This window comes from Carassius auratus, chromosome 32 (genome assembly GCF_003368295.1).
Source record: "Carassius auratus strain Wakin chromosome 32, ASM336829v1, whole genome shotgun sequence".
NCBI classification, from domain to species: Eukaryota; Metazoa; Chordata; class Actinopteri; order Cypriniformes; family Cyprinidae; genus Carassius; species Carassius auratus.
In genome coordinates, this window is record NC_039274.1 from 4,974,488 (window position 1) to 4,996,364 (window position 21,877).

Sequence of the window (21,877 nt, forward strand, 5' to 3'; positions counted from 1 at the left end):
TGTTTTTGAAAAAAAAATATATATATATCTTATTTACATCAAGGCAGCATTTATTTGATCCAAATCACAGTAAAACAGATTATTAAAAAATATTATTACAATTTGAAATTGTTATATATATTTTAAAATGTAATCTGTTTTAACCTTCTTCAGTTCTACATGATCCTTCTTATATCTTTCTAATTAGCTGTATCGGTGCTCAAGAAACAGTTCTTCTTATTCTTATTAGGAGTTTCCATTGTCTTGCAGCTCAGTATTTTTATTTATTTATTTATTTGTATTATTCTTTGTGTGTGTGTGTGTGTGTGTGTGTGGAAAATAAACTACATAAAAGTAAATTAAATGACATGAGTTTGATTATATTATATTGATTATATTATTATTATTATTTATTTATTTTTTAATTTTGGGGTGAACTCTCTCATGTTTGGGCCAAACCAATAAAGGTGTTGATATGCTATGTTTTAAGAGTAAAGACCACAGTTTCAAGCAGCAAACTCAAGTGTATCAAACAGCTGAGCTAAGGAAATGTTTAGCAGTTGTTGCCTTAAAGAGTGATTGTGTCAGTGTGTTAAAGTGTTTTAGTAGCCATTAAGCTCCAGCACAGCTCCACATTCTAGATCAGCTACATCCTCACCCCTCTCGCTCACTTCAATTTGGACTGTTCTTGTAATGTTGGACCACTCTGGTTAGCCTCATGTGTTTCCCAGTCTCTCTTTCCATATAAAAGCAATGCTTAATAGCAGAGTTAGCAACTGTTTGCTGTGCCCCTGCATTTCTGCAGTGCTCATATTTGCATCAAGCATGGCAAACCGTTTACTATCACTGCAAAAAGCACAATTATGCGATGCTGTTTTTATTAAGCCAAACGAGCAATTAAAATAAAAAGCAATTTCTCTTTTTTAATGGCATTCTCCCCTCTCATTTGGACGCAACCGAGAGCATTAGTTTAACAAGAGGAGGCAACTTGCTGAATCATGTCCTCTTATAAACTGTTGTTTAGAGTTTGGTCACATAATAAAACCTTCCATGTGCCAAGAAACAAGCCTCATCTGTCCAGCTATTAGGATGCCACATGTTTTCACCAGTATTCATGTGTACTTTTGGGTGTAATTCTTTGTACTTGTGTGTGTTCGTTTGCCACAAACACACAAGTAGAATTTACTTCGCATCTCCACAAACAAATATAATAAGAATGACATTCCAGTGTGTACTGGTGCCCCCCCCATAATCCATGCGTTTCGCCAAGTGGGTCACTGCATGCACTCTCCAATCCTGACAAGTGCAGGCATACGAGAGAGGGCACACAAAGGGTACTGCAGCCATGGTGGGTATGACATGCATAGCTTTATGATTGCTAAACAGCAGTTTAGGCGTATCGGAGTCATTTACGATCAATCTCTCAGACACTCGTTCTACTGGTAATCACACATCGCAAGGGAGGGACCACACATGTTTGTTTTGATAAAGACAGACAAATCAGATGATAGCTTTAAACCCAACCGTCACTTTCTCACTAATTACAGTGCTGCTGATGATGAAAGAAACACTCAGATGCACACAAATAAATCTGGTACCTCTCTGAGTGCTTTGCAGTGAGCAAACACATCAGCAGGAGAATATACATGTGTGTGTGTGTGTGTGTGTGTGTGTGTGTGTGTGTGTGTGTGTGTGTGTGTGTGTGTGTGTTTGTGGAGAGAAATTCCAGGTGTTTGCCTGTGAGCACTGGAGCCTTCGGTGAAACACATGAGAAGCCCTAGCCAGCGATACTAAAACACCCATCATAGGCCGTAAGAAAAAAACACACTGCACCATCACTTGGCTCCATGTGTGTGTGAGCATGTTCGCATATGAGTGTGTACCTGTGTGTTGTTACGTCTTTATCATTAACCCATACTACTTACTGGCAGACAATCTCACACAAATGTGATTCGGTTAATTAAACCGATAAATTAGCGAGAGCAAACGGCATCAAACCCTCAAGCGTAGGTGTGTGCATGTGTGTGTATGATATTTCCATCCTTACCAACTGTGAGGACTCCCTAGCAACTGAGCTGTCATGTGCAGGGTGAGCCTGTCCGTTCTCATTGAAAATAGATGTTAATGGTCTTTTCCCCTCTACTCGGGGACAACAGCTCTATTGTCTGTCCTCTGTCAGACTCTGGTGGGAGGGACAGTGTCACTGCTGGGACAAAAGATATGCCACAGGATTGACAGCTATGGAGACACCCTGTTCCTCATGAGACGACGACTGGTGGATTGAATTTGTGTGCCAGTGAAAGTGAGACTGAGGAATAAAGACAGAGGGAAAACCAAATGTGAATATGTTAATATGCAATATGTTGTACATTCTGTTATTGGGAATGGTTACTTTTAAGTCTAGCTTTTGTGTTACTCCTACAAAATGTAGAGTGTGGATTTAAATGAATTAACATGTTAGTTTCTGTTAGTTGTTTTTGCGCTGCATTTTTAGTAAGTGTTGTGTCATGCCATTGATGATTTGATCCGGCATGAGTTGATATCTTTCCTAAATGCCTAATCGAAAACATTGTTTTGTCATTTTATAGATTTCATGAACAGTAAGCACTACAACATAATCATTTTTAGCTTTGCCAATATAAATTTCATTATAATTTCCTTTAATGCAGCTGCAGCTTTGTTTTTGTTTCTAGTAATTGAAATAAAGCTAAAATTAAATGAAAATACCAATTTTTCCTTGGAAACAACCAGAACAAGTATAAAAATGACTAAAATTTAAAAAATTAAAAAATAAAATAAAATAAATAAAGCTTAGTAAAAGCTCAGCAAAAATAAATAGAATTATTTTTTTTTTTTATAACTAATTATGACAAAAGCACATATTTGACTAAATTGTAAAACTCAAATTAAGCTGAAAATGTCTCGATGACACACTGGAGCCACAGATCATGGCCTCTCCCAAACACTTTAAGAAGTGTGTAAGACAAAGCAGTGCTGCGCAGACCGATCGTTGTATGGCCAGAGACTGTGTTACCATTGGGAGATGAAAGGGTCTGTATTACTTACTACTGGAGGAAGCATAACCATCAACTTGGATCACATGGGCCTTAATATCCAATCACATTACAGCCTTGACTTCACTGAATTTCAGTCAGAGTTGTGCGTCACTCAATTGCCTTTTACGTATACCATAGGATTGAATGAGAAGTGCCGTAAGCTGAATCGCACCTGCCGCAAAAAGTCAATGACTTCTCTAATAAAACAGCATTTTTTTGGGTGCAAACTCTTAAAATAGTTCAATCCAAAACTATTGTTTAGTGTAAAACATGTTGGAGATTAACCATAGGCTATCGATTCATTAAATGATACATGAAGCTGTTTCCTCTAAAAAAAGGTTTATTCAGCTTAGTGAAGGCACTCATCCATTGACATAAATAAAAAAGAAAAAAAAAAGAAAAAATGGCCTCTGGTCTCCTTTCCCACAGACTGGCAAACCGGAAGTGTTAGCAATTAGCTGCTACACTTTTTTTGGCTACAGGCGGCAGGCTTGCCCTCTAGTGGCTTTGGAATAGCATCAAAGTAACATAAGAGCTACAGTATGAGCAGATGGCTCCTCATGCTTTCGAATCACTCGCTTGATATTTTGATGTTCAGGTCGAACACACCTAACTACTAGAGTGCATTAACATCAGAGGTCTGCCCACTCAATTGTGAGTTACTGTCATTACTAATAATTACTACAGCCAACAGTTTACTAGCTAGCTATGCCTTCGTTACGTGAATCCATATTACCAAACATGAATGGCTGTGTAAATCCAATTAAGCTGCTAGAGGAAGCATCCATTCAGGTTGTGGTGGTATTTGACAGTTGAGAGAGACAGCTCCTTTCTTGCGAGTGGGTGTGGTTTCATCACAGACAGCGGACACGCCCACAACATTTGAGAGAGATTATACTGCTTTTTTCCTGATTTTGATAACTTATTTTATTTACTTGGCTGCTTTTTATCATTCAAATTTGGCCGAGTGGTTTAACACACATTGTTCTGTGATGTGACAAACTGAGAACACATACTGTATTTAATATTGCTTTATACAGACCTTAACATTATAAAGGTAATGTAATCTACAGTAATGTATAAAAGCATAAAATAATGTGATTTCACATTCATTTACATATTTTTTTTTTATGACTAAGAATAAATACACTTTTGCCTCAGCCAAATGGAATGGAAGAGAAATAGGATTGTGCATCACTTAAAGTAATTTCGATATTACAGTGTTAGAAATCATGTTTGTCTATATGTGTAATGTCGGGTGTTTGATATTCTAGTCTGTGGAGACACTTCTGCTTGCCCTCTGAACTACATGACCTTTCAGTGTGTGTGTGTGTGTGTGTGTGTGTGTGTGTGTGTGAGTATGTGATGACAGCCTGTGGCATTTCTGTTCAGAAGGTTTCCACCCAGGTGAAGTACGTTAGGTCACAACACACTTACTAAAATACAGACATTCAGAGCCTGAGGTCAGAGGTCATGCACTGAGGGTGAGTGATGAGGGCAGCTGCAGCCTCCAGGATGCAACACTCAATCGCTCAAATGCAAACAAACATTTACCACAATGTATGCATTGTGGTTATGAATGATTAACTCAATCCAAAAAATTTTTTAACACTTAATAATAAAGATAACACTAGTTAATGTATGCGTTATACTTTTTCAGTCATATTAAGCAGCACATCCATTATCAACATTGAACATAATAAGAAATGTTTCTTGAGCTCCAAACTATCATAAATTACATTTCAAAATAGAGTTCTTGTAAATTGTAATAATATTTGTATATATTATGATATCTAATGCTTTAATCAATGTTGATGAATTGAACCTTGTAAATGTTGCCAATATGTTTAGAGACATTTTCAAAATATCACAACGAAATACCGTAGAGAGCCTATTAACTGAAGTCTTATGCAGTTCATAAATCTTTTCAAATTGAAATAAAATGTTTCATGACTTAAGCCTTTAATAGAGCCATTCATCCAAGTGCATGATCTCCTGCTCTTTTTGTCTATGAAAAACTAGTTTTGCATGACCTACATGCTTTAGTAAACTATGCCCTAAATCTGCCCTGTCCACTTAAACCTGATAGACAGTTTGAATATCAAGGGGAAGGTGAGCTCATTTTTCCATTATCTGATATAAAGTATGAACGGTGGCTGCTCTCTCCTGTGGTTTTACACTACACATGCACACAGATGCACATTTCCTCTCACACTTCTCATATTGCTCCATTTTTCACTCACTTTTCGGAATTTAGTGATTATGCAAAAAATACAATGAAAAAAAGATTAAGCAAAAACACAGAAATGGCAATTAAAAGGAAAAGAGGGGAAATATAACAGAGGGTGAGACTGAAAGAGAGGGGGTTGGAGACAGAGGGGCATTTTCAGAGATCATTTATCAAACTCAAGCCCGTTCATTCCCCTCCCATCTCCAGAACCCCCATGTAATTCAGTAATCATTTTCATTATCATATAATGACCTTACAAAGCCTACAACAGTTAGCACGGTCACTACAAACCACACAGCTGTTCCTGGCACTGCCCCCTTCATCACCTCCCAATCTGCCCACCGCAGGAATGGACTGTGACCCCTGCAGAGGTCAACAGAGGGACGTAGATGTGACAGGAGTTGTACTATCTACCTGAGCAGGGTCGGTTCTATCTGAGCGTGTGTTCACATGTGTACTTTTTACGTAAACCCTCATTGCAGCGCGTCTGTGCAGGCATGAAGAGTGTGAGATCAATGGGTTTTGACCCACAACACTGCAGCTTGCATATGGATGAAACAAAAACCTCAAGGTCAAGCCCTTGCGTCTGCCAATGCAAATGAATCTCTAAGAGGTCTTCCTTCTGTAAGTGTTTGATTTCGACCTATGGCACAGACACAGCAACATTTTAAAGTGCAAATCACTACAGAATATTCCAAAAGCACAGATGGATATGCATATATGGTTCGCTTTACACACATTGCACTTACCCCTTCATTATAAAAGAGCTCAACCAGGAGGCTTCAGCAAACTTCCAAGACCTCAGAACCAACTTCAAACAATGTATTAAATGTATTATTTTTGGCTTCGCTGTTTATTTACCCGATTTAAATTCCACATGTTGTGTGTTATGGGGAAAAAAAGAGATTCCAGTAAAAGTCCAGTAAAATAATTCATGGGATATCATGTGTGAATTCGGGTGACTGCAGTATCTGTCTTGTCATTTTCACATTGGAAGAGAAGAAATAAAAAGTAAATGACAAAAATGTGCCAAACATATTTTTAACCAGTCGATCAAAACAGGTTAACATAAAGAGCCAAAATCAGCATCAGTGCATTAAGTAAGTTAATAAGCCTGAGTACCCATAAGTCAACAGGAGAAGCCTACAGTCACATTCAGCATCTCTGTCCCTCAGGGTAACTTCAGATAGCTGAAAGCAGTCTGCAACACTCCAACTACTGTTTAAGAAAGCAAATGTCTGTAAGACAATAAAAGCCTTAATCAATCAGCCGGCTGTGCTTATGTTTATGAGCCTGTAGCGCCAACCATCCATCACCCGGTTTTACCACTCAAAACACAGACACAGAAACAAAAGAAAGGCATAATGTGAGGAGCAGGCCTGCTGCATACTAAATTAATAAAACAATCATAGCCTTTCACTGCTAAATAAGCGCCATGATTTAGCACACTGCTCCAAGAAGTTTCTTTTCAAGAAGAGTGGTCAGAAATGGATGTTTGTGTTTGTGTTATAACAGTCTGTCAAGATAATAGTATTAATACATCACTGCATTCAGGTGAGCAGAGCGTGGTGTATGACGTTCACTTTATCAGCTGGTGTCGACGGAGATATTATCAGGTAAGAGTTCATTTTTGTCTTAACAGCGTGTCTTAACCTTAGCTTGAGCTATCTGCCTCCCCTCCCTAAATGCGATTTGTTGACAGCTACTTTATAGACCTGTGCCTGATGTTTGAAAGAGTGACGTTATCTCGCTCCAGAAGGGGGGCAGGAAGTGATAGTGGAAAGGGATGAGTTCAAACACATTGCAGTGTGTGCACACAGGGGAGTGAAGGTAGCTTTATCTAATCACACTGCTCCGTCCGATGAAATAAACTTCCGTGGCCGTGACCGAGTGTGCAAATGTGTAGTACAGGCTAGTGTGTGTAAGTAACCGCTCCGTTTCTTCAGCAGTGAGATGAAACTAAGACTATAAGGTACAAATTGTTGGTGAAAAAATATTTTTATTTATAAAAATAATAGAAACAAATAGTATTCAAAAGCTTGGGAAGATTTGTATTCATTTATTTAATTTTTTTTCTTCTTATGCTCACCATGGCTGCAGTTATTTGATAAAAAAGAAGCTATTATTAAATGTTACTGACCCCAAACTTTTGAACATTACCATATATAAAAAAGATACAATATTTTTATTGGTAACTTTTTTTTTTTGGTGTTCATAATTCAAATACCCAGGGAGTGTTGCTTAAAGTTAATGATAAAACTAATCGATAGCATTAACAAATCCAAAACTGATATAAAAATGCATTTGTTAATGCAACCGTGCAATTTAAACTTCCTTATATGCAGGTTTGAGCTGTTCGAAGCACAGTTTTGCAGGATTTGTACCAGAGCTCTCCACCACTCAAGTGCAACTCCATACTGTGTGTAATGGTGGTGGGCCCCCTCAAAAAAAAAAAAAAAAAAAAAAAAACTTTTATTTAACAACAAAGGGTTTTTACTAGAGGTGGGCATATATTAATATTTTTAATCTAGATTAATATCGCTGTGATCTTGAAATTAATCTAGATTAATCTAGATTAAAATGGCTCATTCGAATTCTGCCGACGGCATTCAGAATATGTGTGTTACCCAAATAAAATTGACAAACAGTAAGTCTTTGAGAAGGGGTTTATCAAGCTAGATGGTGCATTAGAAATGTACATCTCCTGTTTCCAAAATACATCACAAACTGCTTGAAAAAGCTGTAAACTAATTCCACATTGCACAAGCGGGGACCCGGTGAAGGTTGTACCAGTGGGCCCTGTTTGAAATTGTCTAATTTGTATGTTAGTTTATTTTTATTTATTTGTGCTATTTACACAATGTTTACGGTTTTTTCAAGTTTGTAGGTGTCAAGGTACAGAAACTAAATAATTAAATGTAAAAAAGCACTGGATAGTCTTCAACGTAAAAATGAAATATACAATGAAACCTACATTTATCCAGACACCTTCAACATTTCTCACATTATTACAGTTTTTCTATATCAAAAATATATCTAGTGTCTGAATAATTTTTGGTTTGACTGTTAAAACTACAAAGTAGTCAAGAGCAGTGAGTGATTTTCATTTTCATTTTCTTGGATTAACATTACAGCAGGCAGTTGCTAAATTAGGCTCGGTCACTTTAAGAGACGATGAACGCATCCAATATAATACACATGCCATTTTTTTCCTCGACTGTTTACTTTCACTTAAGAAATAACTGACTGTTTTTTCGAGCATAATTTCCATTGTGGATATTTTGACTTATTTCGTATGTATTTGTCGGCACTAGAGCAAAATAAGCAAATTCGATGTTCAAGTGTTTTGATCAAAACACTTGAAAACGCTTATTTTTAGCGTCTTGAGACGCCTTTCTCTGCGTGAGCCCTGAACACCAGAACACAGCGAGTACTGAATCGGGCTCTTTCATATCTTGTTGTTTGTTCAAACTGCGATTTGTATTTGTTCGTTCCGGTGCAGGAGGGACTTTGAGGAGAACTTCGCAGAAGAGAGCTCGGTTTAGTGTCGCTGTCCGTTAGGCTGGCCTCAGCCAGTTGGTTATATAAAATATCAAGGTGAAAGTCATCATAGCTTGCTTAGTATAGACCCAGCTCCCAACCCAACTTTGAGAATAGATTAACAGCGATATTTTTTTTTATTGCCCGATAAGAGTCTCGCGTTAACGCAGCACGTTAACGGCGATAACGGCCAACCACTAGTTTTTACTCAACACAATGCCAAAAACTACCGAACAAACCTACTGACTATGAAAACCCATACATGTGAAGCTACATATGTGAGGCTAATGTTCAAATGTAACAGTTTTGAAATCTCGCAGCAAGTTAAATTTGTTTTGAATATATAACATAATATTCCTAATGTAATTGCAAAAAAATAGGCTTTATTAATCAAAAGTGTGGAGCTGAAAATCATACTTTGTGTGCAAAAGAATAAAAGTTGTTGGAGTTTCACTGCCTCTATTGTTTATTTCAACTGAAAACTGCAGCGATTCGTAGAAAACATACTGTAATTTATAATCTGTGTTATTTATGCATATAGTAAATGCATTTTTATCATAGTAAATACACTATCAGCCACTATCAACAGTGTGTTTTTGTGTGTATGTTTCAAAAATGTCTACAAAACTATGTTGGATAATGTGATTCAGTTAACAACAGCACCTAATTAACTATAACAAATCATGATGTAGAGGAAACATACCAAATTACCATACCATACCACACAGGGCTAAAAGTGTGTGTGCCTGTGTCCTTGACGCCATCTGACAAATGAATCATGGTCTGGTTCGTAGTTTTCATCATCTGATTTAAGAATGAAGTTTAGCAAAACATCAGCACTGTTTACAGGTACCAGCAGTCCTGGGCGTCACTCTGAGGTCAAAGTGAGGGGACGACCCCCTTAAAGGGGCCACTTTACAGAAGACAGGGAGGAGTCCTTTTTTTTTTTTTTGTTAAAGCTAAGATGCAAGAATTTCAAGGGGGAAATTTTATCATAGTCATACATACTGACTAATGGTCAGAGCTGAATGAAGACAGATAACCACACACACATGCACACACACAGTAGTCTGATGGGAAATAATAAAGCAAGAGAAAAGAGTAGTGTGTGCTAATGTGTTGGTATGCGTATATATGTGTGTGTGTATGGCTGGTTCGCTGTGTTATCGGAACAAATGTTTCTCAGTCGCCCTTATCTCAGAGGAAGGAAGTCAATGGGCTATCAGCACATGTGTATGCGTGTGTTTGTGTGAACTCTCCTGGCCTGAAGGATTGTCCTTTGCAAACTTAAAAAGGAAAAATCCTTTCTTCTATACACTTCACTGAAGTTTAGCACACTGGCACATACCTGTCCCTCCATGTCTGTCTGTGCTGCTGTCTGTCCGTCAGGGCATTCAGTAAAACATCTGCCATCTCTCTTCTGTTCTCTTGTGCAGTGTTCTCATCCTCCACCACATCCAGCAGCAGCTGAGTCTGGGAACAAACCACACAGTCAGTTTATAACTTCAAACTACAAATAACACAAAACAGTGATGGTCAGTCCGTCAGCTATGCACAACAATGTAATATAATACACTATACAAACAGTTTTGAAGGAAATTAATACTTTAATTCAGAAAGTATGCATTAAAGCAAAAGCAACAGTAATGGTACAGAAGTTTTCAATTTCATATAAAGGCTGTTATTTTGAACTTTCTATTCAACAAGGAACCCTGAATAACAAGGTTTCCACAAAAGTGGGGATTGTTTCTTGAGCACCGCATCAGCATATTAGAATGATTTCTGAAGGATCACGAGACTGCTGAAAATTCAGCATTCCCATCAGGCATACATCAAATTTTAAAATGCATCAAAATAGAAAAGTTAAAATGTTATGTATGCCTCTGATGGGAATGCTGAATTTTCAGCAGTCATTACTCCAGAGAAAATGCAGCATTGATGAACATGAAAAATCTTACCGACCCTAACCTTTTGAATGGTTGGGTACTTTATATAGAGAAATCACAACTACTGTAATAATAATAATAATTATAACTAGATAAAAAAGTTTGTTAAGACAAACTTTAAGTTGGCTTGAGAAAGCCTAGTGTGAAATGTTTAAGCAGTTGTTGCCTGACTAGAGAGTTTGAAAAAGTTTGAAAACTTAAAACAGTTTTAAGTTCGATGGCAAGTTACAAGCATGTCACTAGCATGTTTCTAGCATGATTCGTGTGTTACTAGCATTTTGTAGTGTTGAGAATAGATAAACAAATCAATATACATTCATTCCCTTCATGTTAGAGGTCAATTCTATTCTTTACCTAACACTGATGATTAAGCCAGAATCAGAAACAGCAGAACAAAATTGTATTTTCTTTGCAATGATGTTTAAATCTGCACTACTTTTTAAATACAATAATAATATCTATATTAGCATTTAAAAATATACAACTTGCATCAGAGCTGCATTTATTTGATAAAAAATACTGTAAAAACAGTAATATGTGAAATATTATTACAATTTAAATTGACTATATGTTATTATTATTATTTTTTAAGCCATTACTAGTCGTCATGAGTTGTCAGAAATCATTATAATATGCTCAAGAAACATTTGGTGTGCTGCTTAATATTTTTGTGGAAATGCAGTATTTTTTTTAATACATGGAAAGTGTAAAAGAACAACATTTATTGGATCTTTTTAAAATTGTAAATGTTTGTACTGTCACTCTCGATTAATAAAAAAAAAAAAAAAAAAACGTTTAATATAACAATACAAAAGTTACACTATATATTTTAAACCATCTGTTTTCATTTCTTTTAAAAAGATGCAGGATGCCAAACTTTTCCTCTCTCGCTGTCTTCCTCTACAGCAGCAGGAGATTGACAGGCGAGGAAACATACACAAAAAGTGCTCTGAGCTTTGGTTCACCTCTTCTTTAAATCTTTTCAGCCCTCGTTCATCCGTGAGACAGCACTTCTGTCTCTCACTGAAGCATTACCTGTCAGCGGTCGTTACCTGTTAGAGTCATCCTCAGAAAGCGGCGGGTGAAAGAGTCTGCCAAGACTAACTCTGACTACAGGGTCACGAGGTCAGTTAAGTCACATCAGACTAAACATAGATGACACAACAACAGTGACTCATGATCGTGTGCGTGTGTGTGTGTGAGAGAGAGAGAGAGAGAGAGAGAGAGAGAATGTATTTTCTGTTTACAAGGTGGGTTGATGAGAGACATTTTCACAACCAACTTACATTTACCACCCTATATATGTGCACCTTATCTGTGTGTGTGCTTGTATAGCCCTGAATGACGGTAGCTGTCGTCAGCTGGATGATGCTCTGCAGTGCTCCTGGGTTCAGGACCACAGTGAAGAGGGTGAGACAGAGGGCAAGTGACTAACAGAGGCGGCAGTGTGTATTTGTACAAGGAAACACACTTTGGGTCACCCCACACTAACAGAGGGGAAGAATAAACACACATGCACACTCACCAGGACTATGTGACAGGTACATCAGCCAATCAATGAACAGGAGAAACTAAGATAATGTATGATTCAAGGATTTAAAATGCATAACAGCCAATGGGCATTTTCCAGAAAACCTACGTTTGACAAACATACACACTAAATGTACACAGTTTGAATGTATTGGATCAACTTGTAAAACATACAAAAACATAGGCAGCATGACAACGGTTTGTGTATGGGTATTTATTTTACATTTTTTTCTGTTGGATGGACAGATTAGTTGGACGTTATACAAAAATGTTAAATGCAATTTCAGCATGTCTGTATCATTCAGTAATTAAAATGTCAAGAGCATTTGACTGGACAACTAGAGGGATAATTTACCTCAAAATGTACATTTTTATCATGCACTCACCTTAAAGCTGCAGTAGGTAATTTTTGTAAAAATATATTTTTTACATATTTGTTAAACCTGTCATTATGTCCTGACAGTAGAATATGAGACAGATAATCTGTGAAAAAAATCAAGCTCCTCTGGCTCCTCCCAGTGGTCCTATTGCCATTTGCAGAAAATACATCGCTCCCGGTAAGAAATAACCAATCAGAGCTGCGGTCTGTAACTTTGTTTGTGTTCAAAATATAGAAAAATGTATATAATAAGTGAGTACACCATGAATCCATTTTCCAAACCGTGTTTTTAGCTTGTCCTGAATCACTAGGGTGCACCTATAATAAGTTTTATATTCTGACTATTTTAGATTGCTTCGGGGGTACCGCGGCGGAGTAACCCAGTACCTTTGTGATTCTTCATAGACATAAACAGAGAGAAGTAGTTCCGGCTACAATGTTCTTCCGCAAGACACAAGCAGTTCTGTTTATTAACCGCTAGAGCGCCAAAAGTTACCGACTGCAGCTTTAATGTTATTCAAAATCATAATTTTATTTTTTCTGTGTAACAAAAGACTTTGTGTGTGTGTGTGTGCATACAATGGAAGTCATTGGTCATAAAACAGTTTGGTGAACATCATTTTTCAGTATATCTTCTTTGATGTTCCACAGAATAAATTAAGTCATACAGATCTGGAACAATATGAGGGTGAGTGAAAGATGACATCATTTTCATTTTTAGGGGAACTAACTATCACGTTAAGAAATGTGTAGCATTCTTATCATTAGAGAAAACATTCAAATTAAACACCATCTGAAAACAAATTATGCTATAACTTTACTTGCAACTAATTTTACCAAAATAAAAGTTGGTTAATTACTTCCAAACTACTTTTTTATGTAGTACTGTATGTGAAGAGCAGAATGTCAAATGAGTCTGCATAGAAAGTATTCATTAAATAGTAAGGTTCCACTGATTCTGAAATACATATCTGATCATCTGCAGGAGACACATATTCAGTGTTAAGGAAAAGTGACACCACTGACATAGTAAGTCACATGACAATAGCAACATGATGGCACATACAAAACATCTGGATTATATTCATACGACACAAATTAACTTTTGTTTCAATATAAAATACTTTTCGACAGTCAAAAAGCAAATCCTTCATCAAAAGCAGTACATACTGTAACTGTGAATTCAGGAGCAGCCAATGTCATTTTTAGTGAATGTATAAAGTCAGAGTAACCAAAGGTGAACAGTAACTCAAAACACTGACATGTTCCACTATTGTCTAAAAACCTTAACATTTGCTGACTACATTTTGTCTACATTTTAAACAATATTGCTTTACCTTAAAACCAGGCAAATCTCATTTGTGTGAATGGTTTGCTTGAAAAGTGCTGTATTTCTTTCAAATAAATGTCATTCATACATTTAAAAATGTAGATGAGGCATTCTGCGCCAATGCACAGACACATTTCACACTATATGTTGGTTGGTGGGACATGTTTTTGGGGGTGTTCTGTTATATCCGTCACAGATGGTCCTCACCCGAGTCGATGTACTGAAGCACTGTAAGGGTTCAGCTACAGCAGAGTAGAAGAGGGAATCATACATGCCATGTTAAATGTGTTGAACAGAAACAACATATAAACACATGCATGTCTCTCTCTGTGTGTGTGTGTGTGTGTGTGAGAGAGAGAGAGATGTAGAGCTTGGCCTTTCAGCCACATTGACCCTCTGATCTCTCTGAGGCTCATCAATTATCTCTTCCCTCAGAGCCAGCACGCTGAGAGAATGGATTATATGAAGTGTAAAACATTAGAAAAATGTGTTCGCAACATCACAGCAATGTGTCCGAGGACAGAGGAGGGGACAGATAATAGAAACCCAGCTGCTGAAAAGCACAACGCAACAAGTGACAGCGTTTGAAGGCATTGTAGGGCAGCTCTGTGGGCCGCAGGCTTTTGTGCTGGGGACTGTGGTTCCTCTAGCCAGAGGCAACTGGACATATGCTTTTGGCTTGAGTTAATGATGCAAAGGCTAAAAGCTTTGTGATTTTCTTTCTTTATCTGCCTTTTTTGTCTCTCTCACTCTCTGCTTCTTTTAGGTGGGAAAGTTTTTAAAAGGAAGCCGCAAAAGCCCTTTATAACATCTCAAATCTACTGCCTATCTATAGATTAAGAGTTTAATGATTCTACCACTCTTTCTGTTCACAATATGAGCTCAAAAAATGTAATGTGTAAAACCATGTTATAAGCCAAAGTCCTATGTTATTATTTGCCTTCCATACACACACACACACACACACACACACACACACACACACACACACACACACACACACACACACAAACTGTGTACTGTTTCATAACACCAACGTTTCTAAAAGACTATTAATTATCTATTTTTTTAATAATCAGTTATCCATTAATTAAGATTAATTATCCATCACTATTAATATAGATAGATACAGGTGCTTCTCAATGAATTAGAATGTCGTGAAAAAAAGGTAATTTATTTCAATAATTCAGCTCAAATTGTGAAACTTGTGTATTAAATAAATTCAGTGCACACAGACTGAAGTATTTTAAGTCTTTGGTTCTTTTAATTGTGATGATTTTTGCTCATATTTAACAAAAACCCACCAATTCACCAATCTCAACAAATTAGAATACTTCATAAGACCAATAAAAAAATACAAATAAAAAATAAATCACTGCCTCAATTTGGCGTGGCATGGCGGTGATCAGTTTGTGGCACTGCTGAGGTGGTATAGGAGCCCAGGTTTCTTTGACAGTGGCCTTCAGCTCATCTGCATTTTTGGTCTCTTGTTTCTCATTTTCCTCTTGACAATACATAGATTCTCTATGGGTTTCAAGTCAAAGTCAGAGCACACCAACACCATGGTCATTTAACCAACTTTTGGTGTCTTTGGCAGTGTGGGCAGGTGCCAAATCCTGCTGGAAAATGAAATCAGCATCTACAAATGCTGGTCAGCAGAAGGAAGCATGACGTGCCCCAGAATTTCATGGTAAACGGGGTGCAATGACTTTGGTTTCCAAAAAACACAACTGACCAACACCAACAGATGACATTGCACCCCAAATCACCACAGACTGTGGAAACTTAACACTGGACTTCAAGCAACTTGGGCTATGAGCTTCTCCACCCTTCCTTCAGACTCTAGGACCTTGGTTTCCAAATAAAATACAAAGCTTGCTCTCATCTGAAAAGAGAACTTTGGACCACTGGGCAACATTCCAGTTCTTCTTCTCCTTAGTCCACGTAAGACGCCTCAGGAGTGGCTTAACAAGAGGAATTTAACAACTGTATCCAAATTCATTGACACGTCTGTGTGTGGTGGCTGTTGACTCCATCTTCAGTCCATTCCTTGTGAAATTCACTCAAATTCTTGAATTGATTTCGCTTGACAATCCTCATAAGGCTGCAGTTCTCTCTGTTGTTGTGCATCTTTTTATTGTCCACACTTTTTCCTTCCACTCAACCCTCTGTTAACATGCTTGGATACAGCACTCTGTGAACAGTCAGCTTCTTTGGCAATGAATGTGTGTGGCTCCTTGTGAAGGGTGTCAATGATTGTCCTCTGGACAACTGTCAGATCAGCAGTCTTCCCCATGATTGTGTAGCCTAGTGAACCAAACTGAGAGACCATTTTGAAGGATCAGGAAACCTTTGCAGGTGTTTTGAATTGATTAGTCGATTGGCATGTCACCATATTCTAATTTGTTGAGATTGGTGAATTGGTGGGTTTTTGTTAAATGTTAGCCAAATCAACACAAATAAAGAAACAGAGACTTCAGTCTGTGTGCTCTGAATTTATATAATACCCGATTTTCACAATTTGAGTTTAATTACTGAAATAAATAACTTTTTCATGACATTCTAATTAATTGAGAAGCACCTGTATATTGCAAATATACACATAAACACTACCATTTAATGTTTGGAGTAAGTAATTTATATATTTATATATTGGAAGAAATCAATATTTTTTTTTTATTAAAGAATGCATTAAATTGATCAAAGTGACAGCAAAGAAGTTTATAATGTTACAAATTTTCTATTAAACTTTTTAATCAAAAAAATAATTCTGTAGATTTTTTCACAAATATTAAGCAGCACGGCTGTTTTCAACATAGCTAATGATAAGAAATGTTTCTTAGAATGATTTCTGATGGATCATATGACCGTGACACTGAAGACTGGAGTAATGGCTGCTGCAAAATCAGCTTTAGAAAAATATTAAAAATAGAAAACATATTTTAAATTGTAATAATAGTTCACAATATTATTGTTTTTACTGTATTTTTTATCAAATAAAAGACACAGAACTTACCCCTAATATTTAAATGGTGGTATATATGGTTATGACAATCCACTATCAATGTCTTTAATATGACTTTCGCTGTTCTCTCTCTCTTGAATGTACCACTTTCTTTGGAACTTCATACCCAATTCCACTCTCTCTCATACACAAACATATGTATACACATATGCCTCATCTCTCCCTCTCCACCACCTCCATCTCCTCCTGGATCGGCCTGCTGATGGGAGATTAGAGATTAGCATCTTGTACCCACGTTTCTCCTGCCAGTGAAAGCTTTTGGCAGTGGGAGGGAGGCCAAAGGAGGGAGGCTCTCCTCACTCTGCACGGATTCTTTTTCAGCACTTAAAGAATGTGAACTCTAGGCACAGATTACCATCACACAGACCTGAAACCATTTTCATTATATGTCTTTTTTCTATGGTGGCTGAAGAGTGGCATTTGGGAAAAAGATTAACGTTGGCTTGCCACTAAAAGAACGAAAACCAACCCACTTTGTACTGACTACAATTTATGATGTTATAGGAGACACCGTGTTGTGTAATTTATATGTCATCTAAATGCTGAAAATATCAGTAGTGAAGTGAATGAAGTAATATGCATCAGTGGTTTTGGGAAGCCTGAGGGCTCTTGTATAGCAGGACACATTTTTTCCGGTGCATTAACTTTATCTGAGTAAGTGTAACGAATAAAAGCATTTTCTTTCCAAAATCTGAGTTTAATACTTCCAGCTAGAATGCCTTAAGAAATATGTGCAGGAATCATTCGCTATGACATTTAAGTATGATATTAGCGGGGAAACAGATACAAACAGACGCTCACATTAAATACACCATAGGAAAGAGCAAAGCATAATATTTATAGTCTGTACAAGCAAAATCTAATCAGAAAAGCACAAAACCCGCTCAGAATGCATAAAACCTGTTCATAATGTGTAACACACTGGCTCATAATGATAATGTGAAGTAATTAGCAATATCTGTAACACTTTCTATGAAGCTAATAAGTAGAGATTGACCGATATTGCTCTATCATGACCAATATAGATACAGATTATTTTTTTCAACAACTGTCATTACTTATTTATTTTCATTTGTTAGTGGTAATAATAATAATAATCATTATCATCATAACAATAAGCAATTATAATAACCATTATTCATATTTTATATACTGATATTTATGACAAAGATAACACATAGTATTAGTGCAATCCAGAGGGTTACAGTTTGGTGTTTTGTAATATCTAATTGAAAGTGTAATATACACTCTGCAATTATTCCAATTTTGTTGTTTTTGATTGCTTCCATTGTCCTCGTTTGTAAGTTGCTTTGGAAAAAAGTGTCTGCTAAATGATTAAATGTAATGCTGTAATGTTGAAAAAACACATTATTTTTCAAATACTGTTCCTTGTTATAGGTCCTCTGTGTCCTGCCTCTCACAAACGCATCGTTTTCTACAAAGTCCCTCCTTCCGACAAAAGCAGTCTGCTCTGATTGGCCAACTGACCCAGTACATTTTGATTGGCTGAACACCACAAGCACTTATCAGAAATGTTAGGCCTCTTTCCATAATCACGAGCTTCATCTTTCAAAATAAATATCAAGACATTTAATAATGTCCTTAGTTTTACCATCAGTTCAAGACCGAAAGGGGAACAGAGTAGCGTGGCAGACACAGTGATGAAGCTTGTATGTGTTTGCAGTACACAAACCAGGGACGGTTGAGACAGCTGACTCCACATGTGCACACACTCTCACACACACACACACACACACACACATACGACACGCAGAACTCCACATTTGAACATTCAATAGCAAATACTTAAACTAATAACAAAACTTACTTACAGTAGCTGATTCAGAACCACCAGATTGTTGTAGCTAAGTCATAATTACCTTCTCTGCTAGGTTTACGAAATGGTTGTCCATAAAATGCGTTGCTGTTCTGTTGTACATAAGTAATCTTAAAGATTCCTACATGCATCTACTTTTGGAAGGCCAAATAAAGAGCTTTTGCTTTCACCTAAAAACACACAGCATCTCCCTGAAATGGCTGCTTCAACACTAACTGTGGCCTTCTTTCTTTGCGTGAACATTTGGGTGGCATTACGCAAATATTAGCAATATAGCAGTGAGAAGTGAACACACACCTGGAGCAGTGGGCAGCTATATATCCAGCGCCCGGGGAGCAACTGTGAGTTCAAAGAATATCTCTTTGGATTAGCAACTTTACAGATCTTCTTTATGCAACAAGAGCTGGTAACACTCCAAAGAGAAAGGAACAATTTAAATCGCATTATATGACCCCGGTAAATGTGCTGTGAATATGCTGCCATTTTCCACAGCACCATACAAAACAGAGACAGACAGAGAGAGAGAGAGAGAGAGAGAGAGAGAGAGAGAGAGAGAGAGAGAGAGAGAATGGAAGCTAACTGAAAGCGAGGGGATCATAACCAATTTCTACAGGCACATTTCCCCTTGGAGAGGGTGTTTACTATCAAACGCATCTGTGTCTATTCATCTCAGCCAGGGTGTCATCCCTCGCTCTCAACTTCTGTCCAAACACAACAAACAAACACAAAAACAAACACAAAGACTGCAACTTCTGAGTATGCATCAGCCACCAGACTGCTCTCCTGCGTAACACGACTTCACATTCAGACACGCTCTGAGCTCTCTTTCTCCCGGGCTCCTTTTATATCATCTTCTTTCTTTCCCTCCTCTCCCAAAACCTCTCGAATTATCAGCAATATCTTCCTTATAATTAATCTCTTTCTTTGTGACTTTTCAAGCGATTCCGACAATTTTACAGTGGCTTGGCATCAGGATCTCCCATTCTTCATCTCATTGTTCTGAACCGTGGCTTAACTCAGTTAAGAGCCATGACATGATAGCCAGCCTGGTGACTCTGAGGAATTAAAAGAAAGGAATGAGGAGAAAGACAGACACATTAGACACACAAAGACATAAATCTACTGAATAAGGTCAGCATGTACCGGTCTGACAGGAAACTGTGCGTTTTGTGTATGTCTCTGTGGAATTTAATGAAGCATATATGTGTTGTGTTTGCATGTATATCCCCAGTAGAAATGAATCAGTCATGGTCTGTAATTCCAGATCTTATTCTTCTTTCTTCAGTCGCTTATCTCGCTGATCAAGAAACGAACCGGAAAAACTGCTGATTAAATAAATAAACAAAGCGCTAAATGAACTCAAAGTGTGAGGAGGGTTTCAGAAGATAAGACAGATCAGGCATTATAAAGCACATATTGGCTTTCTAAGAAAAATATGTGACTTATGCGAAAGAGTTTATCGACTGTCAGAGATCATCTGCTCCTGCACACACTGAGCTACACTCAAAAACAGCACAGCAAGACTGAATCTTCTCCACATAATCACAATACTAACAACTAGACCTAGTCTGATTCTGTAGATCTTCTGTTTTTCCTTCATATCTTCTGTGCTGAAATTTGTGCAGAATCCATGTGGGCCTGCTAATGAAACTCAAGAAAGGAAAAAAACAAGTAATGTCCATAAAGCACATGCAAAAAAAAAAAAAAAAATTATATTAAATTACATTAAAAAAAAAAAAAATATATATATATATATATATATATATATATATATATATATATATATATATATATATTAAGCAGCACAACTGTTTTCAAAATTGAGAATTCACTTTATAACAATATTGTTGAAAATTCATCAAAGAAATGAATCATATTCATTTGATAATATGTAAAACAAATGATTATTTTACAATGTAAAAGTAATTGATCATTACTGCTTTTTATATTATTGTGCATTTTTATATAAATATATTTTATATCTTTCAATATAAAGATACTGAAAACGCATGCGAAAAACAAAAATAATAAAAAGTCCATCAAGGACTACGGATCTTGTATGAAATGTTATAAAACCCGACTTTTTAGACATGAGGCCTGGCCTAAGTCTGTAGTTTATTCTGGCCAAGAATCGCGCACTTTGAACAACATTCAATCGATCAGTCACACATCATGTTTCAAACATTTGACTCCACTAATCTGGAAACCTGTGGGGAAACCAGTGATTAGTTACGCCTCAAAATATTTTAGCAGTCCAGAAACAGACTGACCACACAGTAGTTTTTCTCAGCATTGTTGAAGTGATCTAACGTGTGGAGTGTTTGTCGGTTGGTCTTATGGGGACCTGTAAGGCTCTGTGTGTGTATTTAAAAATATCCAACAAAATTCCCTCCAAAAGATTCCACCCCTTCCATCAAAAAACAAACAAAAAAACACACACACACACACACACACGCACACACACACACATAAACCCACTGGTCTCCCTGCCTGTCCAAAGAATCAGTAAAAGCTTCTGCATGCAGGTACAAAGCCAGTGACCTCTCTCTCTCTCTCTCTCTCTCTCTCTCCCCCTCCGTAGGTAGAAAACACAAACACACACTCACAAGCACAGAGCCTGCAAGTGGCATGTCAGTGCATGACATTCTCTAAAGGGGTTTAAGTATTTACCATCCCCACTATCACGGCCTGCTCAAATTCAGCTTACCCTGTTCAATAAGGACTTCAAAGGGAATCATAAATACCTTTTGCCCGCAAATTCCACTGTACAGTATTTTTCTCCTCGCCCCCTTTTCCTGCTTCTTTTCTTCCCATCCCCCCCCCCCATTCCCCAGTAAAAACCGTCCCTTACTGTGAAATTTATTAGGAGCCTATCATTCCCTTTTCTTTTATTAAGTGTAATAAGAGAAATCGGGAGGTCATTTCTGCTGTTATTTAAGCAGGCGAGCCAAAGTAAAATCCAGGTTAATGGATCTGTAATTAATTTGATCATACAGGAAACAACCGTTGACTGTAAAACATGACT

At 37.2% G+C, this 21,877-nt stretch overlaps 1 protein-coding gene across 2 annotated transcripts in view; it reads right to left on the bottom strand.

The window, feature by feature from the left end:
* Positions 1-21,877, bottom strand: part of LOC113051409 (alpha-ketoglutarate-dependent dioxygenase FTO-like) — a 130,604-nt gene that overhangs the window by 63,994 nt on the left and 44,733 nt on the right. The window contains exon 8 of one of the 2 annotated variants that reach the window (XM_026215131.1): positions 10,154-10,278. In XM_026215131.1, coding sequence (XP_026070916.1) covers positions 10,154-10,278 — 125 coding nt within the window. Of the gene's footprint in view, positions 1-10,153; positions 10,279-13,149; positions 14,233-21,877 lie in introns of those variants that run through there. The other variant, XM_026215132.1, reaches the window with a different exon arrangement.